The following is a 27,707-nucleotide window of genomic DNA, read 5'->3' on the forward strand; positions in this document are numbered from 1 at the left end:
AAGGGAAAGACTGAATCCACCACCCAAATCTCTATTCAACGACCAAGGGAAATATCTATTTAGGATTTGAAGCGGATTTTTTTTTATAGGCTTCTTGAGACCCCTCAAGTCAGAGTAATTTAATTTGACTTTTTTCCTATAACTACCTCGAGCATGTTTCCCTTCTTCATCGACTTGAGTATCGGTCTCCTCGGCCTACAATAAAATCTTATAATTTTTAAAACTAATGGAGGGAAGCAACGAAGTATGTGTACATGTTAAGCTCGGGTGTTACAACCACAATTTAAGAATCAGTACAAGTCGGTGTTGTTCGTGTTTATTACAAATGGGGAATGAGTTTGGGATATAATTTCAAACAAATATAAAAGAACCAAAATACATAGACACGGTTAACACCTCGAGACAGTACCTTTGTGACCCTACAACTCTCACAAGACCACTTTGAGTCTAGAGGTGGTTCACTTTTTTCTGACATGACAAATCTACTTGACCACCTATCATAGCTATGGGTGAACGGTTTTGATTATTCTTTTGACTGGGTCATGAATGACCAGGTATCCTAGTTCAATCCTAGATTGAACTGCTATCTCATAAAGCTATTAGGACAGTACGACATCTAGATGATATAAACATCATCTATGGAAGATTAACTGGTAACTCCTTCCACAGTGTCATTGAGTCACTAAGTTTGAGGGAGCGACCTTATGTGCTTGTCAACTACTAGGTTCTTAGGGGTGTCTAGACGGTTTAAATCTCATCTCATATTTCCAAGATTCTTAGGACTAACTCTTCGAAGCTAATCCAATTTCTGGGAGCACTAAGATCTAAACCTCATATTGCCACTCAAGATCCTAAGGTGCTCGGTCCACTAAAAACATACGTACCTTGGTCAACATGAAACTACTCCAACTGAAGCGTCCTGATCTTAACTTGGTTCTCTCACGCATGCTTTATTATGGAGATAATCTTATCAATCACATAAACCACGAAATTCATAATTTAAACACTCATGCAAGCTTAACGGAAAGATAACATTCATCAATCACCTGAAGCAAAAATCACACTATCTTATCCTCCTTTCTAACACAGCATAAAATATTAAAATCTACATGCATATTAAATTCTCATGTCACGGGCATTTCAATAATTTTCCATAACATACATACCATTTTCTTCTCACTCTTGTATCTCTTTTCACTTAATTCGATTCAGGACTTCATTCTTATAGAAAATTTATGGATCTAGAGAAGAACAGAGGCTAAACCTGAAACTCTTACCTCTCGTTCTTTATCAATTTTTGACATTTTCGACTATCGAGAGCCCAAAATGTTTTTTTATCTCTTCTCTCTTCTTTCATTTTCTTTCCTTTTCCTTCTTTATTTTCTTTTTTTCTTCCTCACTAAATTTATATTAGAATAGTTTCAAACCCCTTCAAGTAAGAAGGAAAAAATGACCATTTTGTCCCTCGAAGGTTTGATTTTGAACGTTTTTTTAACATTCTTCTCATGTTGGTAGGAGTGTTCAACTTTTTCCCTTCCAAAGCAACTTAAAATATGTCCTCTAAAATCTTCATTAAAATCTTGGAATTTAGAATTTAAAAAGAAGAATCAGAAAATTAATTATCATCGAGACTCGGGTGTTACAAACTAACTTTAGTTCAATTCATTCATCAAATACAAAGTATTGAAGATTTAAAATTCTTGTTTTCAATCGAAAGATGATCATGTACCCACTAGTAGACGCGCATGCACATACTCACACTACTGAAAAAAAAATGTAAAACAAAAAATGTGTATAATATCGTGGTACGCATTTTCGTTCATAAGTTTGTGTGATATATAAAATTCGTGAGGTTTCCCATTAAGAATTATGGTTCAATGAAATAATGCATATAATACCTCCTTACTTATCACAATGCATGAGATGTAATCATGATATCTCATGGGGCATAACAAGATTGTATTAACATAGAAAACATTAATCAACAAACAATTTAGTCATTTTTTTACTACAACTACACCACCTTCCGAAAGCTCACAATTCATAAGCTCATGACACCCACCCTTTGTTCGATATTTGAGGATTCTATTTCATGGTTAAGTTTAGGGTCATGACTCTGATACCATGTTAGGAATCACGACTCTCCACAATGGTATGATATTGTCCACTTTGAACATAAGCTCTCATGGATTTACTTTGGGATTTCCTAAAAGGCCTCATATCTCCACATACCAATGGAGATAGTATTTCTCACTTATAAATGCATGATCTTCCACTAAATTAACCAATGTGGGACTCACTCCCAATAATCCCAACAAAGGATTTGTATTGATGACTCGAAGTATGTATAGTGAGAGAGAATATAGATAATACAGAAACACATTTTCAAAGCTCTAGGATATATATATATATATATGTGGTTTAGCTTACTATATATAGCTACCCGATATAACATATATTCTATATAATTATCTACTATATATATAGCTTTGCCAGATATTATAACATGATATTTCAATTTACTTTATATGTCATTTACCAAATATAGTTTTACTATGTATAAACGTTGACTAAACTAGAAATATAAATATACATACTCCATAATCTAACATTTATGCATTTTATAGCCCTTAGTTCATCTCTATGATTTTGTCTATTGAATTACACAATTTCATGGGAGAAGGTGATAGCCGAATGATCAATTCTAGAGTAGCCCACAAGGATGTAACCTAGGCTCTGAAAGAAAATCTAGAGTAGCCCACAAGGATGCAACTTAGACTCTGAAAGCAAATTGATAAGGCATCCTAATTCTCAGCCTATAAATCTAAGATTTTGTTGAATGCAACTGAGGCTCTGAAAGAAAATTGATAAAGTATCCCTAATTCTCAGCCTAAATATCCAAGATTTTGTTGAATGCAACTTAGACTCTAAAAGCAAATTGATAAGGCATCCTTAATTCTCAGCCTAAAAATCCAAGATTTTGTTGAAGTAAACCCTTAACAAAAGAAATTAACGCCTCCTTATACAAACTTCGAATTTGAATCAACCCATAATCAACCCATAATAAGGTTAGAATTAGATACGTATGTTCAAAGATCTACAAGCAAGATTTAGAACCTTGTTTTAAATTGAGTCACCTCATCATCGAACTTGATCAAAGACTTAATTCAATAATTTAGATGCAATCTACCACAACAATTGCATGAAAATTAGAAATGAAAAAGATGATACTCAAATTTCTAACGGAGAAATTCTATAAGAGCTAAATTTTATTCATAAAAAAATCTAACTTTTACCTATTATTTTATAATAAAAAGAAATATCTAACTCTTCAAAAGGCACCCATGAAATTAGTGGTCATGATTGATGAGTTACTCAACTACCCTTAATCTCCACATAAAAAGGAAATAGATATTATGACTAGACTCACTCCAATAAATTATGGAATTAACATAATAAATAAAGTTTTATAACAAATTATTAAGTGCTAGTTATAACACTCTTATCCGCTACTTCAATCGTGCAAATATTCACTTTTGAAGCTTCAAACGGTCATTCTTCAATCGAACCAACTTGTAACACATGAAATAATGATTGAACCGAGTCTATTTAATTTTGTAAATAAAGAATGAACACTTGTTGAATCCTTTTAGCTTTGGATCATGTAATAGGTCCATTTAGAACATTTGGAACAATACTAATTCTCATACATGAACCAAATAAATAAGGATATGAACTAAACGAGAACAAAAAAATTTATTCAATATTATACTTAGACATAAAAGAAGAACAGCTGGAAATGACGAAAACAAGTATATGTATTCAATAAAGTTTTTTTAAAAAATTTGATCATCCCGATAACCCGACCCAACCCAATTTGACACGTACGTTCCTATAAAAAAAAAAAAAAAAAAAACTATCTTTTAAATAAAAAATAAAATAAAATGGAAAAAATAATTCTCTCAGCCTATATATTTTTTATTTCACAGTTGCTTTTTAAACTATATTAATTTTTATTAATAACTTAATATTAATAATTAAAAAGATGGAGATAGAGAGGTGATGAGCTGGAGAATTTTTAAAATGAGCTATTTTATTTTATTTTATTTTAATAATTATATTATGTAGTTTAATTGAACCATTTTCTTTTAAATTAAATGGTTTTAAAAATCCTTTTAAATTAAAAGTTTCAATAATATCTTTAATCTTAAATAAATAAATAAATAAATCTAAAAAAATGCCAATATCAATTTGTTTTGTTTTAAAAATTCCTTTCAAAAATACCTTTTAATACCTTTCAAATTTTTTTAAAAAAACTCAAACAAAAATATATATATATAATTTTAAAGGGAGTATTAAACCCTCTTATCTTCATAAAAAAAAAAAAAAATTAAAAAATTCTTACTGTTAATATATGGACGAAACCGTCTATCGTCACTTAATAAATTAACTACAAATATTTTAATACTATTTTGAAAAGTAAAGTTCATGAGTATTCTTAAAACATGGAATCAACGTAAAACATATTTTTTTAAAAAAAAAATTAATATATTTTTGAAGTTTTTTTAAATAAACATTTTGAAAACTCATGCCTATTTCTTTAAACCCCTTTAAAAATTAAAAGAGTATTTTTAAAATAAAATATTAACGTTTTTGAAATTTTTCAAAAATTTAAGAGTATTTTTTAGATTATTGTTACTGAAATCAAGAATATTTGTTTTAAACAGATATTTTTATTAATTTAAGAAATTTCAATTCAATTTTTTTTTTTAAATATTGTTTTAAAATTTCCTTCAAAATACATAAATTTTGTGTGTTTGTTTTTGTTCTTATTATTATTTTTTATTTTTAATGATTGTTATTCATCATTACTTTGCCCAAAAATAGTCCGAGGAAATGGAGATGGTCAATGATATACTGAAACTATCATCATTAGGATAAAAACTGCCAATAACTGTATTTTTTAACCTTATGTTCTTGTCCCATACAAAAAAGTCATCGCATGCAAATCTATTTTATATAATTTAATGGTGACTTACGAACTTACATATAAAATATTACATAATCTATAAAATTATAATTATACCCCAAATTAAACGTTTTATACCCTTTCGTGTCATATTTAGAATGCTCATTGATATTTAAGTGTATAACAATGCTAACTCACCGCTAGCAGATATTGTCTTCTTTGAGATTTTCTTTCAAAGATTTTCCCTCGAAGTTTTAAAACACGTCCATTAACGAGAGGTTTTCACACTCTTACAAGTCGTTTCCCTTTCTAACCGACGTGAGATCTCACAATTCATCTCCCTTGGAGGCTCAGCATCTTCGCTGGGACTCCATGTTCGATGTTTGGCTCTAATATCATTTGTAATAATCTTAACTCACCGCTAGCATATATTGTCTTCTTTTGTCTTTTCCTTCAAGGGTTTTCCCTCAAGGTAATAAAACGTGTCCACTTGGATGAGATTTTCACATTCTTAAAAGTCATTCCCCTCTCCAACCAATGTGGAATCTCATAATCCACCCACAAGTTGTTTCCCTCTCTAACCGACGTGAGATCTCACAATTCATCTCCTTTGGAGGCCCAGCATCTTCGCTGGGACTCCATGTTCGGTATTTGGGTCTAATATCATTTGTAATAGTCTTAACTCACCGCTAGCATATATTGTCTTCTTTTGTCTTTTTCTTCAAGGGTTTTCCCTCAACGTAATAAAACGTGTCCACTTGGATGAGATTTTCACATCCTTAAAAGTCATTCCCCTCTCCAACCAATGTGGAATCTCATAATCCACCCCCCTTCGGGGTCCGACAACCCTAACCTACCACTAGCAGATATTTTTCAATTTGGGCTTTCCGTTCAAGGATTTTCCCTCAAGGTTTTAAAACGCGTCTATTAGAGAAAGGTTTCCATCCCCTTACAAATTGTTTCTGTCTCCAACCGATATGGGATCTCACAATCCACCCCTCTTGGGGGCCCAACTTTCTCATTAGCACATCGCCTGATGTTTGACTCTGATACCATTTGTAACCGCCCTAACCCATTTCTAGTAAATATTGCTCTTTTTGGGATTTTCGTTCAAGGGTTTCTCCTCAAGGTTGAGATTTCCACACCCTTATCGGTCATTCCTCCCACACCCTTCCAGGTCGTTTCTCTCTCCCCAATATGAGATCTCACAAAGTTAGTTTATAGTTATAGTTAACAGACAAATGTATAATCAAGGTTAATTTGGGATGATCATAGTTCATAGTCAACTTGAAATTTATGTAGTTTATCACATGAAAAACAAAATATATTATTAAAAAAATACATTTTTTTCTTTTTAAGTAAATGAAGATATTCAGTCAAATTTCTTTTGAAAGGACCAAAATTATTATTTTATATTATTATTTGAGATGATTCTTGAATTATAATAACCATTTATAAGGAATATAAATAATAAGATTAGACCATTGGCCTCTCAAAATAAATATTTTTTTTTTAAAAATAAATTTAAAAAAAAAAAAAAAACACAAAATCAAAAGTTAACCCAATTAGTACTCCCTTTTGGTGCATTCTCTCTCCTCCCAAATATCAACCATTTCTCTCTCTCTCTCTCTTCAATTTCATCTTCTTCATTTCCCAATTCCATGTCTAACCCATGTTCCAACTCATTAGCAAGTGTTCCAAAGTTCATCTCCTTCCACCACCATTCCTCCCCATCACAACCATCAAATTCTTCCCCAAATATGTCTCACAATTGCTTCTCGTATCCCTACCCGAGCTCGATCCCGAGCCCGAACCCACCTCCACCGTCATCTCCGCCGCTCCGAGAGGCTCTTCCGCTACTTGGGCTAATGTCTCCTCCCGAGCAGAGGCAAGAACAAGAAGAAGATGACGATGATGGAGGTAGCAAAGACGAGAACGCGTCGGTGACCGTGGCGTTGCACATAGGGCTACCAAACCCTAGCCCAGCTGAAATAGCTTCCTTGATGTGTGGCTCTTCATCTGAGATTGATCAAGAACATGAGTTTGGACAGTCCACCAAAACCCTAATTAAGGGACAGTATTGGATCCCAACTCCTTCTCAAATCCTCATTGGTCCTACTCAATTCTCTTGCCCTGTTTGCTTCAAAACCTTCAATAGATACAACAACATGCAGGTAACTAAATTCATCCATTCATTTGCTAAAAACTTGACCAAATTTTTTGTTTTTTTGGGTCTTATAATTTTTTAATTAAATCCAATCGAAATCTAGATTCGTTTTTCGTAGAGACTATTGACAAGATTTAACGAAAAGTAAACCAGATCAAACTAAGAGACGGGTTAGACGGGTCGATGTATATTAACATAAAAAAATTTTGAAAGAATTGTTGTTCTATTCTTTCAAGGTGATCACTTTGTTGCCTGATATGAATCTTCACTTTAGATATCCTTTTGAATTTTTTAATCAAATTTGATAGCTATTTGTTTGCATGATCATGATCATGAGTTGAGGGATTTTGAATGCTTCTCTCTCTAGATTTCTCTCTCTTTTCTATGTCTTTTAATCAGTTCATTGGAGTATGTGTTTCAATGAATAATTGTATGCTTTTCTTGGTTGATTTTTGTTCATCCCATGAAATTATCTCATGATTTTACAAGAAATATGCTTAAGATATGATCAAACCAATTATACGAACAATTGGATTAGCTTCAGGTAATCTTTAATTAGTTCTCTGCGTGATCCTAAATTCTTCTACTCTACCTATATTTGAATACGAGCCTTGTTCAGCTACGCTCACAAGAGCGACATGTCGAAAAAATCAAGAAAATAAGGCGAGGATAAGATAGGAAGATCGATTCTTATCTACTCCATCCATTAGTTTCAGCAAAGCTTCAGAAACCCAAATTTTTGTTTAAATATGAAAGATATGTACAATTAGATTAGCAAATTCTTCTACTCGACCTATATCTGAATACGAGCCTTATTAAGCTGCACCCACGAGAGCGGTATGTCAAAAAAAATTAAGATCGGAGGACTGTTAAGCAGATTTATTGTTATCCCTCGTTACTTCATCAATTTGTGGTGGGATTCGGCATCCATCTCCGTAGATATTTCCCGATCTAAAAAACATGTTTTTTTACATGTTTCTTGTTAATGACAATTTTATGCTGTCATCTCTCATTATAACATGAGCTGAATTCTTATTGTTGTGTTTTTTTTTTACTTCAAAAAAACATCAACCTGTCTCAAATTTTATCATTCGATCATTTTACACGTGCGTTTTTACAGATGCACATGTGGGGGCATGGTTCACAATACAGAAAAGGCCCTGAGTCCCTCCGGGGAACGCAGCCAACGGGCATGCTAAGGCTTCCTTGCTACTGCTGTGCCCCGGGGTGCCGCAACAACATCGACCATCCCCGGGCCAAGCCATTGAAAGACTTCAGAACTCTTCAAACACATTACAAGCGCAAGCACGGGCTAAAGCCCTTCATGTGCCGAAAGTGTGGCAAGGCGTTCGCCGTGCGCGGGGACTGGCGAACGCACGAGAAGAATTGTGGTAAGCTTTGGTACTGCATTTGTGGCTCGGATTTTAAGCACAAGCGCTCGCTCAAGGACCATGTCAAGGCCTTTGGTAATGACCACGCTGCTTACGGTGGAGGCGGGATCGATGTGTTCGGAGATGAAGATGATGAGCCTGCTTCTGAAGTCGAGCAAGATAACGATGAATGAAGAACTTATTATAGCCAACATTTGAGAATATGATTATTGATTTACAGAATTATTGTTATATTGTATAATGAAACTTACTTGATATATACTGTTATCATATTATATGTGTAATTAATTAGGGGAACTTTGTTTATTGGTCTGGCTCTGATCGATGAAATGAAAAAGAAAATGTATAAATTAAAATATTTTTATTTTCTGATTATCCAAACATAGTTAAGGACACTCATGCGATCTTTGATACTTTAAGGTTTATCTTTGTTAGTTTAATGTTTATAGTACCATGTTGATTACATTGTTTGGGATGAGATAATTAAAATGCGTCGGGTGGACTAATTTTAGAAGCCCGCCAAAGTTAAAGACTCAACATTATCTCGTTAATTAACTAGCTTCAAATTTAGTTCATGTTATACTCTTTACCGTTAATATACAGATGAAAATTATTACCTCATATTTTAAGAGAAGATTAACATAATTATTAAGAGATTAATTTGAATTTGATTTGATAATTTAGAATAGTTAGGTAAATTAGATCTAAGTATGTCAAATTAAGATCATTAATTTTAGAACATATACAAGTATTGTCAATTTAATTTTGTTGAACTAATCGAATTGATTTTGTCCCTATTAATTTAAATTTGGAAGGTTTTCTCTCTCACTCCTATCATCGGTCATATCTCTAAACATATCTATCACCTTAGTTGTTAGGGGTGTTCATATGACCTTATAATCTGTCATCTCAGACTACTCAATCCAAACTATAAAAATTAGGTTGGGTTATATTTTTTGAATAGGTCAAATTGAATTTTTGTAAAACAAATGTACAGTTCTGTTTAATAAATTGACATTTTATTGGTGGGGTATATCCAACTAACTCAAAAAAAAAAATAATATAAATAAATAAGGTTACAACCCAACCCAACTCTACTCGGAAAAGATTGAGAATATTTAATAATGGTAATCAATGCTAGTGAGACACTCTGTCAACTTCTCCCTACCCAAGGTTATATATGCTAAGCCGTTGTTATCTCTCTCTTGCTTGCTTATATAACGTCTCTTTCAAAAACCTCTCTTTCTAAAATCTCTCTCTACCCTCGTTTTCCAAAACCTTCTTTTAAAACCGAGGCTAGAGGCTCGATCATACGTCGCTTGGCCGTAGGCGACGCAAGTACAAATTGGCTTAGCTCACTTGTCGTTGGAAAGTGAGTGCCGCACAATCGCTAGTCCGCTGCCTTTAAAAGTGCGATTGTGTCAAGTGATAACTTGTAAATGTTTGATATTTTAATTTTATGAGGACAAAAAATGAAAATAGAGAGTTGGGATTGAGTCAGATTGAATATTTTATTTAAGTTACTCGGGTCACTAACCTAATCAACCCAAAATTTTAGAATGGTCCAAAAGATTTTTCTCAACCCATGCACATAGCTAAGTGCTTGTGTTGTCTATTGTATCTCACCGTCTTGCAAAATACTAAAAAAAATAATCCCAACCCAAACCGAAAACAGAGGGTTGGGTTGGGTAGGATTGTATACTTTATTTAGGTTACTCATATCACTAACCTAATATACACACTTCAGTTTGGTGTTGTCTGTTGTATTGCACGACCACAAAATAGTAAAAGAAAAAAAAAACAATCCAACCCAAACCGAAAGTAGAGGAATGCATACATGATTTAGATTGCTCGAGTCACTAACCTAATCAACCCGAAATTTCAGGATGGTCTAAACGACTTTTTCAACCCAATTACACACACAAGTGCACACGGTGATGAAATAGTAAAAAAGAAAAACAATTCAACAACCTAACTTAAACAGAGATTAAAGGGTTTGATTGGGTTGATTTGTATATTTTATTTAGGTTGCTCGAGGTCCTAACCTAATCAACCCAAAATTTCAGGATAGTCCAAAAGATTATTTCAATCCATATACACACCTACGCGCTAGCATCGAACAATCCAACAACCCAATCAAACCCGAAAGTACTTACACCATCGCGCACAGACAAAATACTTACACCATTTAGTTGAGTTGGGTCAGATCGTATACTTTATTTAAGTTTCTCGAAAACCTAATCAAACTCGAAAGTACTTACACCATCGCGCACAGACAAAATAATAAATAACACGAACAAAACATTTTAGTTTTAATCGATCGAAAAAGGGGAAAATTTCTGAATCAAAGGCTTTATTTTTTGGACAGAGAGAGGTGTCATTGTTTAGGGCTTTTTTGGGGGGAGTTACAAACTGTAGACGAATTGGTGCTTTAATGATGCTCTGAAAATCATATACTTTTGAAGGTGAAGAGACAATGATGATGACAACTTCATGCATATAATAAAACAATTCTTCATTCAAATGAAACTGTGCCTTTGTACAATCTACGAGGTGTATAAAAGGAGAGATTTTGCAGTGAAAAAGTGATCTTTAAAGTGTTTTTCTTTTATGTTATAAGTTTTTATAAATAGAAGGGAAAATTATGTCAGTTTTCAGTCTTTCAAGAGGCAGTGAAAGAACTACACTTAGTGTTTGTGGCACCCCACACCCACATTGCTCCCCTCAACTTGCTTGTCCTTGTTGCCTTAAATTGTGACATTTTAATTAGGTCTATACTCCTCAATCTTCTGATACATCCTTTCAATCCCTCTCTTACTAGGGTCTACTATCTCTCCTCTCGAGAAATTATTCGAGTCATGAAATGATTTGTAGTTTGGTGATGATGTACCACGAATTTAAGGGTTGGGTTGAATTAGACCTGGATTGAAAGTTATTAGGGTTAGCTCTCGTGTTCCGTTTTAATTAAGCTTATACTCGTTAGTTCTTGTTACGTTCTTGCTACTTCATCCATTTTTCTTTCTTCTCTCGTTGTATTTGCATGTGAGAATCTTCACCCCATGCTCGAGATTCATATTAGGATTTGACATCTAGATTCAGCATCTTATGGTCCCGACATTTCTTTAACATAGTCACGTTATCTATTTCATGTTTTTAAGAGTGAAGACCAATCCCACAACCTAACACGGGTCTTTTCCAACATGTTTTGTTCTAACTCACATGTTTTCTAGGAAAATTTACCGAGGTCATTCAACGACAAAGAATTGTTTTAATCAAAACACGCTTAAGTTTTGAGTTAGTATAACTGAGATATCGAAAAGAAAGGTACACGTTATTCGTATAGAGAGTAATTTTCAATTATTTTAAGTTCTTCTTAATCATCATATGCTCAAGATTGCTCTCATTCAGATGTAGTCTCGGTTCATTCATGTACTTTCTTTACTCGGGTGTTACACATTAGTTCTTGCTACTCCACCTCTCTTTGTATTATGGTGTGAGAGTCTATCTTCTTTCCAATTGAAAAATCATTTATGGAGTGAATTAGTATAGGATTGACAATTTTATTGTATTAGATATATGAGAGAATTTAAATGTGCACTTCATATTTTGAATATGCAATGATGCTAAGAACGGGTCTTTTTAAGAAATTATAAGATCCCATATTAGTGGAAGAAAAGAACAAAACATTTTGTAAGGTTGTGAAAACCTCTCCCTAAGAGATAGCGTTTTAAAATTATGAGGCTAAGAACGATATGTAACGGGCAAAAGCGGTTCGCTAACTGTGGGCTTTAGGCTATTACAAATGCTATCAAAGCTAGACATCGGGCAATGTGCCAACGAGGATACTGGACTCCCAAAAGAGGTGGATTGTGAGATTCCACATTAGTTAGAGAGAGGAATGAAACACTCCTTATAAGGGTATGGAAACCTCTCTCTAACAGGCTCGTTTTAAAACCATGAGGGTGATGCGCAATATATAACGAGTCAGTCAAGATAGACAGTATCTGTATCGGTAGGCTTGGGCTGTTAAAGAAATGCTCTAAAATGATAAAAAGAAATGATTTGCAATTTTACACTGTTTGATAATAAAAAGTAATTTAAAAAAAGTACTTCGAGGTTATATACAATTAGAAAATAGTTCCGACACCTGATTACGCTGACCGTGACAATTTCATTGAATAATTTTTTCTTCGATTTAATTAAATTAATAATAATAATTATAATATTGGTTAGATGTGGGGGTCTCTCTCTTTGAATGTGTGGGTGTGTGCATGTGGGGTTGTGTGTATGTGTGTGGGGGTCTTTTCTCCACTCCCTCTTCCTGTGATGTGTTCGAGCATCTCTATCTCTTTATCTCTACGCTTTCATTTATGATTCTTATATTATATGGAAAAAGAGACACAGCATTTTTCAAAGGGAAAAAAGGTCTCTTTGCAGCTTTTTTTTCTCCTATTGATATGATACTATGTGTTCATAACGAGTGAGGGTAGTTTCGTTCTTTTCCTCTTGGTTCATACTCCGATCACGTTCTAATCTTCTTGAGATCTTGCACGATTATCGTCAAGGTCATAAATGAGTCTCACATAATATTTTATGGTACTTGAAGTTCTTTTATAACATCTCAACCCCACCGATAGGAAATATTGTTCGTTTTTTGGCTTGTTACGTATCGTTGTTAGCCTCACAGTTTCAAAACGCATCTGGTAGGGAGAGGTTTTCACGGAATGTTCCATTTCCCTCTTCAACTGATGTGAGATCTCACAATCCACCCCTTGGCGACTAGCATCTTCACCAGCACACCGCTCAGTGTCTGACTCTAATACAATTTGTAACCACCAAATCCCACCGCTAGCAAATATTGTCCGTTTCGGTCCATTACACATCGTCGTCAACCTCATAATTTTAAAATGAGTCTTTTAGGGAGAAGTTTTCACACCCTTAGAAACGCTTCCACACCCTTATAAAGATGTTTTCACACCCTTGTAAGAAATAGTTATCTCCTGTCCTTTGGATGAGGGATCTCACACCTTTAGTCTTAAAACTTCCAATTTTGTGTTTAATAGATTTTTTAACTTTAAAAATATCTAACACTTTATTAAATTATTAGATTTTTTTCAGTTGTGTTGAAGTTTTGGTCCAGTTTGACATTTTTTTGGTTAAATAATCTGACCAATCTGAAAATAAGGTTACAATCTAATCCAACTTAACTTACTTTTAAAATTTTATGAAAATTATAAATATTTGACGATTTGTAACGGATGTTAGTATTGCATTGTGACTTGTAAATGTTTAATAATTGAGTTTTATGAGGTTTTATTTATTAATATAACATGCACGATAGATATGTAGAATTTTTTAAATAATTAAAAAAAATAACCCGACAAATTAAGATTGGGTTGTAAATCTATACATGAGTGTCTTACCTTTATCTGAAAAATAAGTAACACATGATTAAGTATTTAATAATAATTCGTAAGTAAACTTACTATTGGGGTTAGAAAATGCAATCACATGGCATCATGGTGGAACCTATCTTTTCATAAAACATCATAGTCTTGGTCTCTATTTTCTAGTCCGAGAAAAATTGAATGTATAGTACTTCTCTACACATGGTCCACACACGCGCACATGGACCCACCAAATAGGTTGGTATACATCCCTAAGCCTATCTCTGGGTTAGCATACATTTACGATGCCGATAACCACGGAGGAAAAAAGAACACATAATATCCTGCCATGACAAGACATACGAAATGCATAATATCATGAAGTATCTCAATGTACATGACATACAAAATGCATGAGATCTGGATAGTTTCAAATCATGATATATACTTAATGATACAAATCATATTTTCATTCTTTTCATGACATAATGTTCCTATGATATGCATACGAATACTGCACATATTTTTCATGGTTAACCTACATGACTTATCAATGTCTAATAGGTACAGTGTGAACATATTAATGTAATATGTGTTGGGTAAATATAGAAGTTCATGCATACTATAACATTCATATCAGATGTAGTTTCATACTAAGTCCGTGGAAATCCTACAGTAGAACTACATAGTTGGTTGACTCAAGTCGAAGTTACCAAAGTCTCTTAGTGCTAACCTAATTTTGCTTCTTGAATCTCAATTTCACCTAAAGAGTTACACACATCATGTTTCATGTTAACTCATTTAATTCACCTATGGATATCAATTAACCCAACCTTTTGGTTCAAAGTAATTACCTCAAATGCCTCAAAGTGTCAAAAAATGGCTTCAAAAAGGTCTACAAAAAATATCAAATTCGAGCTACATCAACCGAATAGTCAAGCTAGAGTCGTCAAAACATAGATTCTCTTATTAGCTCCAAATCGGTAAAGTGGATGAAAACCACCTCAAGGATTTTTGCAACCAGAAAAGAAAATTAACCTTGAAGAGGCCATGGCAATTATGATATTTTTCTTAATTAGTCAGTGTGGGGTTCTCGTCCCAACAATTCTCCTCTCAAAGTTCACAACTTCTTTGTTCGACATTGAAGATTATATTGACATGGTTAAGTTAATAAGAGCATGACTCTGATACCATGTTAGAAATCACACAAACCCTCCGCAATGGTATGTTATTATTCACCTTGAACATAAACTCTCATATCTTCTTGAAAATACATCTGAAAAAGTGGGTGCATTTAATTTAAATCAATTCAAAACAATACATCAAGTTATTCAAAATACAATGGACCACGATTTACAAAATAATTAACGAAAAATGATAAATACTGAAATAACGGAGTTCATGAAATTATAACATCTGAAAAAGCCAAAACACTAATTTATCTCAATCTCTATAGTCTTGTAGCTCGTGCAAACTCTCGCCTTAGACCACTTATCTAACTTTCATATGAAAAGATTAAAATAGCATGAATTTCTTATACTCACTTATCTAGATCTTTAGTTAGTTTTCATGGTTTGTTTATGGACGTTACTTTCAGATCTCTGGTAGGGTTTAGTTGGCATCTCCCTCGTAGGCTCCATAACATAAACATCATAAAGGTGAGAGCACTCCCCAATCTAGCCAATGCTCATTTACCTATGTGGTCCCTTTCTCTCATTCAGACAAGATCGCGATTAGGGAGTGGTTGTAGACCCCCTAACCACACCTATAATAGCTCATAAAGTTCTTATAAGATTCATGCATCTAATTCTACCAACTCAATTGGGACAAGGTAACTAATAGGAAATTAACTAGCAAATCCCTAATAGTCCAGGTAAAGTATAAGTCAATCATAGCCCGTTTCAAAATTGTTATATGGACCATCGATAATCAAGCCAAGTTCATTTCATTTAATTTTGAATTTGTTTCTATAAGGACCCGTATATAAGATTTGAAATATAGATTCAGTACCTAATGGTCCCAACATTCCCCTACATCCCCTACGACATGGACACGCTACTAATTCCTCTTTTCTAAGATTAAAGAATAGCCCCACAAACCAACATGAATCCTTCTAACATACTTTGTCTTCACTCACATGCATTCAAAAAAAATTCTCAAGAAATCTATCAATATAGAATTGCTTCAAGCAAAACATGCTTAACCATGGAGTTCCTATGATTGTGCTATCGAAAATGTGCACCTTGTTAGTATAAGTAATAATTTTCAACTATTTTAAACCTTTCTTAGCTATTCTATCCTCGAGATCTCTCCCATTTAGATGTAGTCTCGATTCATTCATGTACCACTCCATTACTTGAGTGTCACATATTGTTTTCTTAAAAATGGAGCATACAATGTTTCAACATACTTATTATAATCAAATTAGCTCATTTCAATTCTAAAGTATTATAACATACTTCCATAAATACTACAGCTTGTCTTAATCCAAAGTTTCAAGGTGTTATTTACTTTGTCCGGTTGCTAATTTGATGCTTAGTTTGAGTCCTTAACTTCGTCTATAGTTCAAAATATCTTAAGTCAATCCTATGTTAACGGAAAATATTGTTACCATCAAAATCAAATTAAAAATTAGATGAAAACGCTCCAAACTGCACAACAATAGACTAATCGAGTTGTTTGGATCGAACATGATATCTTCTTCAACCTCTAGTTGCCCTTCACGCATTTTTTGTCCATTTAACTTTCTCATTTCCCCGCTCGCGTTCTAGACTTCGATAGCTCTCGATTCCTTCTACAAACCTATAAATCTCTTCGAGCTAAGTTTAATGGTTCAATAACCATTAACTTTTACCAATGTAAGTCCTCGTTTTCACAAAACCAAGATCAAATAGGGTTGTTTTGATTATCTAATTAATACAAAGAACGCATATAAAAATTCAAACTTTTCACTTCAATTATTTATACGAAAAGAAAACAAAGATATAATTTGTTGTCACGTCTACTTTAGGATTTGAATGCAAAGGAGAGGGAGGCCTTTGTTTTGTAGGGCCCTACCCCAAAAAGATAAGGGAATAAAATTGACCAGAATAACTTTTATGAAAGGAAAAATAAATTTTGATATGAAGAAAAGGAAAATAATTGGAGGAACAAAAGGAAACAAAATCCTTCTTTTTGGATTTATACCAATAGAGTGGAGGGCTGTGCCCTTTGCAATAATTGTGTACAAACACATTCATCCACTATGCTAAACCTATTTTTCTTTATTAATGCTCTCCCTAGGGTAACTTGCCACCAAGATTCTCCTATGACGGTATTCAACCAACCGAATGATCCAAAAAATTTGATCAATTTGATCGATTGAATTATGAATTTATTTGAATTGGGTACAAGTTTGGTTGTTTAATGGGTTCTTTTGAAATTTGATTGTTCGTGAATGTCTTAACTCAACCCATGAACACCTTAATAGATAGGTGATACCATTAATTTTGGGTTCCAAATAGAGTTCTAAAATTGTCAAAGTAATTGCACGAATTTAATAGAAATATTTTCGTGTTTCTTATCGTAATAAAAAAAAATTGTAAATTTGAGTATAATTCAATTGATTATTAGGCTGGACTTCTATAAAGAAACTAGCGTTAGGTCAAACCCAAAACCCATTATCAAAAAACTAGTGTTATGATGTATCTTCTCACTGAAAATTCTAAAATTTCGATATCACGTATAATGTTAGTTTGCCTTTTTGCCCCTCGTACTCGGAGAGTTTTTCTTCTGCCACGACTAGCCTTTTTGCCCCTCGTACTCGGAGAGTTTTTCTTCTGCCACGACTAGAAGTTTGTTGTTGTACAGCTTAGGTTGGAGAAATCTTATAGATAAATAGTTGGTGGCCCGAACAATTCGAATAAAGTTCACAATCTAACCCATATATCTATTTTGGAGTTCGTTTGGGTTGGATTGTTGGATTGCCGTTTTATGTAATGATAGTTGTTAAATTAATAACTAGTAACCTAATGGCCCTAACATCTTATGTGACATTGTCCATTTACTTACTCCTTCCTTCTAAAAGTGATTTGTGACCGAAGACTATCTCCCACATATCAACATAGGTCTTTCCAACATGTCTAGTTCTCACTCGAGGTCACCCAACGTAGAATTGGTCTAAGCAAAACATGCTTAACCATGGACTTCCTATGATTAAACTACCGAAAAGGAAGGTGGCAGCTTATTGATATAAATAGTGACTTTCAAATTTTTTAAACTTTTCTTAGTCATCCTATTATTTGGATCACTTTTATGTAGATGTGATCTCAATTCATTCATGTACCCCTCCTTTACTCAGATATCACATATGAATTCTCCACTTAAAATGCACAAACTTTAACCTAATTTAACCAGTCAAAGCATCCTCGATCCACAACACGTGGAGCTATGAGATTTGAACATTTGACCTCTTGATTAAGAGCACATACCTAAACAGAGATATCTTATTATAAATTTCACTTCTTTTTTTTCATTAGGGATCAAGTAAGATAATGCAATATGTACCCATTAATTATTTTAATGTGTTAAGAATTTTACATTTACTAAGGTGTAAGTTATGGAAAAAAGTTAGCTGCCTAAGCTCATCTCTATCGGTTCTCTATCGATTTTCGTTTGATTAAGAAACATCGTACTCCTAAAATTGATCTAACCTTAATTGCATCAATAATCAAATAAAATATAGGTTATGTAACAAAAAAGAATAATCTATAGTTTCACTTTTCTCTTATTCAAGGATTGTTGTCCCCATCTCCCCAAAATCAATCATGATATCCTTAAAATTCATATGATAAAATTTTAAAATTATAAAAGGAAGAAAAAGAGAATGGAAATCTAAGTCTTACCTATGATTTCATAATGTGAAGGACAAGTAAACTAAAGAAAAGGTCATCATTGTGTCAAACTAAGCATGGACAATATGTCTCAAACTCCATCAGATAATAATTTAGGGTTTCGTATAAAGATAAATTTGTTCGGCCTATAATTCTAAAATAAAGGAGTGGTAGAATGTATATATACATTGCCTTTTGTTGTTTCATGATGTACCTATTCGATATAGTTCGTTAATATTTCCATTCAAATAAAGCAGAAAATTGGGATTTATAACGTGACATTCGAGTAATTGAAAGTACATGAATGAACTGATATCACATTCGAAAGAGATTGATCTTAAGAATAGCATAGTGAAGAAAAATTTAACATAATTAAAAGTTGCTACATATATTAATAAGTTGCATCTTCCTTTTTGGTAGTTTAATCATAATAACTCAAAAGTTAAATGTATTTTACTTAGAGCAATTCTATGTTGGGTGATCTCCTGAAATATTTTTTGAGAAAGTATATGAGTTAACACAAAATATTCTAAAATGACTTGTGTTGGTCGGTGGAGATAATTTACATTAAAAAAAATGAGTAACATGACCCTGTCGGGGCCATTATGTGCCACAAAGTATGTATAATTTTCACTCTAAAAAAATGAGATGTAAGTAGTAGACCATGTCGGGGCCATCAGGTGTTGAGTGACTTCCTAATTTTTTTTTTTTTTTAACAAAACATGTGAGTGAGGACAAAATATGTTAAAAAGGTTCGTGTTAGTCTGTGGAGATAGTCTATGTTGGATGATGAAAGTCCCACATCGGCTAATTTAGGGAATGATCATGGGTTTATAAGTGAGAAATACTAACTCCATTGGTATGAGGCCTTTTGGGAAGCCCAAAGCAAAGCCATGAGAGCTTATGCTCAAAGTGGACAATATCATACCATTGTGGAGAGTTGTGTTCATCTAACATGGTATCAGAGCCATGCCCTAAACTTAGTCGTGCCAATAGATTGGCCAATCCTCGGATGTCGAACAAAGGACTCCAAAAAGAAAAAAGGAGTCAAGCCTCCTCGAAGGTACGAAGGCAGTCAAAAATGACTAAGACTCCAAAGGAGTCGAGCCTCGATTAAGGGGAGGCGTTTGGAATTTAAACCTAATATAATTTAGATAGTAATTAATTAAAGGAATAAATATATGAGTGTCACGAAATTTAAGAAACCCTAGATTTGGGAGAAAGAGCCGACAAAAATACGCTCCCCAATACCCCAAAAAGTCAACTTTTTTACTGTCATTTTCATGAGCCCTCCAATTGGATTCAATCATGATTGTACTTAAAACACACAACCTAAAGTAGAGTCATTTGTATAAAGTTTTAATTTTTATTATATAATAACAAATAATTAAATTTTTTATTAAATTTTCTATTTAATCCATAAGATTTTTCGCTCGAGTTGAAGAAATTTTTTGGACGAATCAAAAACCAACGCAAGATCTTACAATCCACCTCCTTAGGGGCCTAGCATCCTGCATACCGCCCCGTGTCTGTAAGAGCTCAAACTCACTACTAGCATACATCCATCTATTTTGAGTTGTTGTATCATCGTTACGCGTCTGCTACGGAGAGGTTTCTACACACTTATAAGAAATGTTTTGTTCCCCTCTCTAACCGATGTGGGATCTCACAGTTAAATTGGTGGCTCGAGCAATCCGTTCCCGACCCAACTCAACTCAACTCTCTAATCACAAGTTTGGTCATTGAGTTGTTTTTTTCTTTTTTATGATTATTTAAAAAAAAAAACTTACTTATTTACCACATTAATTACTAAAATCTCGTAAAATTGAAATATCAAACCTTCACAAGTTACCACCTATAAGTGAGTTTGCTTACAAAAAAAATTAAATATTATTCATTTTTAAAATAATCTTAAAAATGGGATAGGATTGATTATTTTTGAATTGGTCGCATTGGTCGAGTTGACCTGACAATGTGTCAAGTTGCAAACATAATTAAATTTTTTATTATTCAAAGATTCAACCAACCTAAATTGAAAAACATCTAAACCAACCTGATTTTTAAGGTTTGAGTTGAGTAGTCTAAGTTGATCGAATTTTCGAGTCATATAAACACTCATAATTTTGTATAGCTCTCGAAAATTATTATTTGTCGAATTAGTAGAACGTTTTAAAAATTCTAGTCTAAATTGACGTGGTATTATTAATACTAAATTAATAAAGTTCATACTTGGATGTTCGAAAGCATAATATAATAATATTCATAAGTGAGATGGAGTATATAGACAATTTAAATTCCTAAGCCTAGTTCGCTTATTAATCGAGTGAAAAATGTCTCAATAATAAATTTTTTTGGGTTGAATTGGTTTTCGGTCATTTAGTTGTCAGACGTTTATTTAAATTTTTATTTTTAATAAAAAGTAAAAGTTACCGTGTAAAATATTTAATTAAGATTTTCACTCGATTTAAATATACATTTTAAAATGTTATCTTCTAAATAGTTGAAATTTATTTTTAAGAATTAGAGGAGAATAAATAATAAAAATTAAATAAATATATGTACGTGTAATTCTATCCTAATAATTTTTTTTTTTTTTTTTTTGTTTAAATTAGGGAAACAGTTGAACCAACCCGAACTAAACTGTACTGCTTGAGTTGGGTTGGGTATGCATCCCGGACATACCCTTGCTATATGGTCACATTATTTACTTTTTGCTTCTTAAAGTTAAAAACTTTCCCCACAAGCCAATCTCCATGTACCTCGACCTTCACTCTATTCCCCACAAGCCAACACGTGTTCTTTCAGTATGTTTTGTAAGGTCTCTCAACTTAAAATGCATTTTGCTACGTTTGAAAATTCCAAGCAATTCTAAGTTTGAAATTTTTGTGATTGAGCCACCGAACAGAGGAATGTGCACTTTATGGATATAGGCAATAACTTTCCGTTCTTTAAAAAAAAAATTAACATCCTATCATCAGGATTGTTTTTATTCATATGTGGTTCCGGTTCATTCTTATACCATTCCTTTACTCAGGTGTCACAAGTATGTATGATATATAATGACAATATAGTACAAAATAGTCGTACAATATCGTAAATGTCGAGCCCACCGCTAGTAGGTATTGTTCGTTTTGGCATATTACGTATCGTCGTCAGCCACCACCATTATAAGAAATGCTTCATTACCCCCTCCAACTGATGTGGGATCTCACAATCCACCTTCCTTTGGGGCCCAACGTCCTCACTGGCACACCGCTCAATGTCTTGCTTTGATACCATTTGTAAGCTCAAGTCCACTGTTAGTAGTTATTGTACAATTTGACTCGTTACGTATTGTCGTCAACCTCACGATTTCAAGACATATCCACTAAGAAGAGGTTTTTATACTCTTATAGAAAATGTTTCGTTTCCATCTCCAACCGATGTGAGATCTCAAGGTAAATGTAGCTAAAATTAAAAAAATGTAAGAGATCAAGCATTCACTAACCTTCTTCGAAATAAAACTAAATTTTAATATAAAAAAAAAATCGGGATTATGAACATTTAGTAAATTAGACACTTTTTATCATTTCAAAAGTAGATATCTGATTTCTCCCGATAAGTTTTGAACTTTTAAATTACATAAAGTATTATGCTTTGGTAGCCCTTCCTTTCATCTCAAAACATGTTCTTTTCTTCATCGTGCTGTCTTCTCAACGTGAACGGTTGAAATTCAATCGTACCTATTTGAGTATCGATAGACCATGTTAAAAAATATATATTTATTTTTATTTTATCTTTGACAATAAAATTTAAAAAAAGAGACGTTAATTCGAATTTTTAGATAATTTGTTTACTTTGAACGAATCTAATTCTATTTATGTTATCCTATCAATCATATAAAGGTACACTACGAACGATAAAGCTATATAGTGGCCGAGGTAGTACGTGTCCCCTTCCTCGACCCTAAGTTTTTTATTTTATTTATTGAAGAAAGAATTATTAGTGAATGTTTTTCTTAAACAAATTTAAAATTTTATGTATAAATGAATATATTTATGTTTTGGTAATTTGATTTTGATTCATAACGTTCATTAACTATATATTTAGGTAAATAGGTGCTCGTGGCAATGGAACTCTAGCATTTTAGTTGCATGCATTCTTTTTTATGTGTAACAGCTTAAGCCCACCGCTAGTAGATTTTTTTTTTTTTTTAGCTTTCCTGTCAAAGTCATCCCTGATTGATATTGTCCTCGAACTTTCCATAGGGTTTTCTATGATATTGTCCTCTTTGGATTTTTTTACGGGGCTTCCCCGCCAAGCCCAACGCTAATAGATATTGTCTCTTTAGGCTTTCTCAAGGTTTTTTTTATGTGTAACAGCTCAAGCTCACAGCTAGCAAATATTGTCCTCTTCGGGCTTTCCCAAGGCTTCCCCGCCCAAGCTCACCGCTAGCAGATATTGTTCTTTTTCGGCTTTCCCAATGCTTCTCCGTCCAAGCCCACTACTAGCAGATATTGTCATTTTTGGGCTTTCCCAGGACTTCTTTGCCCAAGCCCACCACAAACAAATATTATCTTTTTGGGCTTTCCTAGAACCTCCCTCAAGATCTTAAAACACGTCTACTAGGGAGAGTTTTGTTCTCCATCCGACGTGGGATCTCACAATCCACCCCCTTGGGGGACCAGCGTCCTCGATGACACATTGCCCGGTGTCTAGCTCTAATACCATTTATAACAGCTCAAACCCACCACTATCCGATATTGTCATCTTTGGGCTTTCCCTCAATGTTTTTAAAATGCGTCTACAATGAAGAGGTTTACATACCCTTATAAGGAATGTTTTGTTCCCCTCGCCAATCGATATGGGATCTCACATTGTCTTTCCATATCGCAATAGTCGGTCCATCCTACTCGAAGCATTCCACCACAAACAAGAATATTCGAGTTTCTGCCCAGAATAAATACCTAACAGAACCTACTTCAATAAATCTTTTTTTCTTTCTTTTTCTTAAGTGATAAGGGAGGATGCATATGGCATACAAAGATTATAAAAGGATAATACCCAACTTAAAGTTGAATCTGACTTAAATTTAAAGGTAAAAGTTGACCCACCATTTTAATGGACAAACATAAGTTTATAAACCTTAGGGTTAAGCAACTCAACTTTGTATGATGTATTTGAATTGCACCGTTAAGAATCACAAATCTCCACAATGATACGTTATTGTCCTCTACACTTTGAGAATAGTGGACAATCCTCCCCTCGAACAAAGTATATTACAGAACCTCTCATGAGGTCAATGGAGCCCTCGAACAGCCTCCCTCTAATCAAGACTCAACTCCTTCTCTGGAGTCTTCGAATAAAGTACACCTTTTATTCGACATTTGAGTCACTTTTGACTACACCTTCGAGGTGGAACATTTGAGGATTCTATTGAAATGGCTAAGTTAAGAACATGGCTCTAATACCATGTTAGGAATCACGACTCTCTACAATGGTATGATACTGTTCACTTTAAATATAAGCTCTCGTGGTTTTGCTTTGAGCTTCCCCAAAACGCCTCATATCAATGGAGATGTATTCCTTACTTATAAACCCATGATCATTCCCTAAATTAGCCAATTTAGGACTCCCTCCCAACAATTCACAACAAAGATTACGTCGAACAAATTTAATCTTGTGTAACCTTTAGTTTGTTTTTATATTAAGCTGACTTACAAGAAAAAACTAAACATAAGGTTTAGAGTTTAGGATTTAGCTAAAGAGACAAGGAACAAACACATGTACTAAATATAGTCTAGACTTTAATCTCACACTATACAAAGTTTAGTTGGTGAGTTAAATATCTTTTTCATTATAAAAAAATGGGAGACTTTGAGACGGTTTAAAATACTCGATTCTAAATGTAAAAGACCGTAAAATGAAGAACTAAATTAGATTGAACTAGCTTATTTATACTCTTGAGTATTATTGAAAGAACTAGTCACACATTAAGTAATTAAGAGAAAAATCATGGGTTTATACGTAAGGAACACTATCTCCATTGGTACGAGACTTTTTAAATAAACCAAAAGTAAAGTCACGAGCGCTTATACTCAAAGTCAACAATATCATAACATTGTCGAAGAATCGTGATTTTGTTCGGTTCATAATTGGGAGTTGGGAGTGAAGGTCGAGAAAAGAAGTGCTTTTTTGGCAACTTTGTGGCATCATAAATTTAGCTTTTCCACATTCTTTGTCCTACACTTTTGTAACTTTGGAATACCCAATCAAAGCTGAGTCTTTAGCTTTGATGAAGGGAACGTCGTGACTCACCAAAATCTTACTTTATTGCCTCCATAAATATCATCTTTTACAATCTCTTGGTTGGACCCTCTGAATTCTTCAGTCCATCTGACAAAGATGCATTCCCCAATCAAGTAAACATACCGTCAAGGGTTTTGGTTAGAATTTTGGATGGAGACTTTGACAACTTTTTATCTTTGTATGGGCTTAACTTTTCTATTGTAAGAATCTTAGTTCTCGAGAATGCTATATGAACCACGTTACTTTCGTAATAACGTAATATGTTGATTTATAAACTAATGTGACGTCCTAAGTGAAAGAGAAATACATAAATGAACTAAGACTACGTTTAAATGAGAGTGATCTTAAAGATATGTTGTTAAGAAAAGGTTAAAGGTATACATTCCTTCTTAGTAACTTAATCCTAGGAATTCATGACCTTTTAAAAAATTTGTAGGAAATATATGTGTGAGAAAAAAGTATGATAAATTGACACGTGTTGGTACGTGGAGATCGTCTTCACTCTTAGAACAATGTTACTGCAGGAGAATACCTCGAACATCAGATTTGAAACCGTATTAGAATTGTCTAATTTGAATCTTGGACATATGACATTGTCGAGTAGAAATAAGGTTCCATGGGCCTAAGGCTTTATGGGCCCGAGGAAAGTAACTTAGACTCTAACTTTCCTAGTATGGGATAAAGTTTTATAACCTAGTTCGAGATCCCCTTTTGAGAGGAGAATTGATAAAATTCCTCACGAATGAAGAAACTAAATGTTGCAAGGAATGGTTGGTGATGGTTTACTTCTCAAGCCTACCATCAACAAAAATGATGCGTAGAAGAGTGCATATATAATATCAAATCATTGCAACATATTTTTTCTAGAACATATTTTTTTTAGAAACAAAGATTGAGTCATTCAAATGGTATTAATCAAACCTCTAGTGGAGCGATTTGAATCACGATTTTAGAAGCGAATTTCTTTACTCTAGATCTTGATTTCCAAAGTAATCTGTTCCAAAACTTTTCATTTGGTTGATTTTTATAGTTGTTGGAATTTTTGGATAATTTAGATCTAAATTTAGATCTAAAGGTCGTGTTCTTCAACAAGGAATTTTAGATCGAATACCAAGAGTATCATAACAGTTGGTATCAAAGCATTAGGTTATTTAGTCGAAAATATGTTTCTTTGATTTATCTCTTTTAATTCTCTTTTTTTTTTCTAGTTTGTGTATCATGTTCATATTCTGTCTAAAAAAATATATAACAAAAAAATATATTATTTTTGTTCTTTAATTAAGGTTGACAAATTCTATAAAGTGTTAGATCTAGGCTTTATCAAACACTTTTTTCTTCTATTTGTGTGTTCAATTGTGAGGGTGAGTTTGTAAGAGAGATACATTGATTCGAGTGTTGAGTGCTAAACACGAGTGAACACAAGAGAGGAGCGCTTGTGCGGCCCTTTTTTTTCTAACATTACTAAAGCCCGAATGAAAGAAGCACAACAACGAACCATGGAAAGACTAATTCGAGGAATAGAGGAGTTGACAGATCGAATAAGAATATTGGAGATTCAAAATCCAGCTAGAGAGAGAATTCCACCACCTCCATGAGAGTTCTAATCAACAAGAGGATGATCAATATGCACTTGGTCGTGCCTTGATATGAGGGAGAGGTCATGGAAGAAGGCCTCGTAATTTTCAACAATGAGTTCCTTACGAATATAGAATTGATCGTAACGTAGGGAATATCAAATTAAAACTTTGAAAGTTTTATGGCAAAATCAGTTTGGAGGAATACCTTGAATGGGAGAAAACAGTGGAGTTAGTGTTCAATTGTCATAATTTTAGTGATAAAAAGAATGTAGGGTTATGCATTCCTCAATTCAAACAATATGCTCAAATTTGATGGGATAAATTGATATCAAATAGGAGAAGAAATCTTGAAGCACCAATTGATTCATGGTAGAAGTTCGAAGAGTCCATGAGGAACATTTCAATCCACAATATTTTCAACGGAACTTGGCACAAAAGCTTCAAGCATTGTAACAAGGAAGCAAGTTCGTGGAGGATTATTACAAGGAGATGATACATTGATGGATCAACCTGATCTCGATGAGGACATGGAGGCTCTCATGGTACGGTTTCTTAATGAGTTAAACACAGAAATTGCAGACAAGGCTGATTAATAGCCTTATTATGATATTGAGGAGTTGTTGCACATTGCAATTAATATTTAGTGACTTGACGATCTATAAACACCCAAATTACGGAGGAAAGCCTAGTCCAAAGAGAGAACTTATTTCAAACTAGGTGTCTTGTTCAATCTGTACCTTGTAGTGTAGTTATTGATAACAGTAGTTGCACCAATGTTTTGAGTTCCATTATAGTCCAGAGACTTAATTTAAAGACAAAACGACCATGCATGTTGGAGATTTACTTCTAGGAAGGCCTTGACAATGTGATCGTCCGGTAATTTATGATGGGTATGCAAATTGATACTCTTTTACTCACAATGATAGAAAAAACTACTCTAATTCCATTGTCTCCAAATGATAATCAAGAGAACACTCAAGTTTGGAGAGAGAAAAAAAAAAAAAAAAAAAAAAAAAAAAAAAAAAAAAAAAAAAAAAAAAAAAAAAAAAAAAAAAAA

The 27,707-nt window shown here is 33.5% G+C and overlaps 1 protein-coding gene and 1 long non-coding RNA gene across 2 annotated transcripts; one reads left to right on the plus strand and one right to left on the minus strand.

The window, feature by feature from the left end:
- Positions 1-2,121: 2,121 nt before the first annotated feature.
- Positions 2,122-24,365, minus strand: LOC111467314. Its single transcript, XR_002714517.1, has 3 exons — positions 24,356-24,365; positions 21,494-21,499; positions 2,122-2,249 (listed from the first exon to the last, which is right to left on the minus strand). It is a non-coding gene; the product is annotated as an uncharacterized LOC111467314 (long non-coding RNA).
- LOC111467233 (zinc finger protein WIP2-like) lies at positions 6,564-8,877 on the plus strand. The gene is made up of 2 exons (XM_023112078.1): positions 6,564-7,143; positions 8,257-8,877. Exons 1-2 carry the CDS (start codon positions 6,631-6,633, stop codon positions 8,698-8,700), a joined length of 957 nt encoding a protein of 318 aa, XP_022967846.1. The 5' UTR covers positions 6,564-6,630; the 3' UTR covers positions 8,701-8,877.
- Positions 24,366-27,707: the final 3,342 nt, after the last annotated feature.

This window comes from Cucurbita maxima, unplaced genomic scaffold (genome assembly GCF_002738345.1).
Source record: "Cucurbita maxima cultivar Rimu unplaced genomic scaffold, Cmax_1.0 Cma_Scf00033, whole genome shotgun sequence".
NCBI classification, from domain to species: domain Eukaryota; kingdom Viridiplantae; phylum Streptophyta; class Magnoliopsida; order Cucurbitales; family Cucurbitaceae; genus Cucurbita; species Cucurbita maxima.

Excerpts from the sequence above, each read along its gene's own strand:
- LOC111467233 (XM_023112078.1), top strand. The coding sequence starts at position 6,631 with ATGTCTAACCCATGTTCCAACTCATTAGCAAGTGTTCCAAAGTTCATC. Across the intron at positions 7,144-8,256 it reads ATAGATACAACAACATGCAG|ATGCACATGTGGGGGCATGG; the intron begins GTAACTAAATTC and ends GCGTTTTTACAG.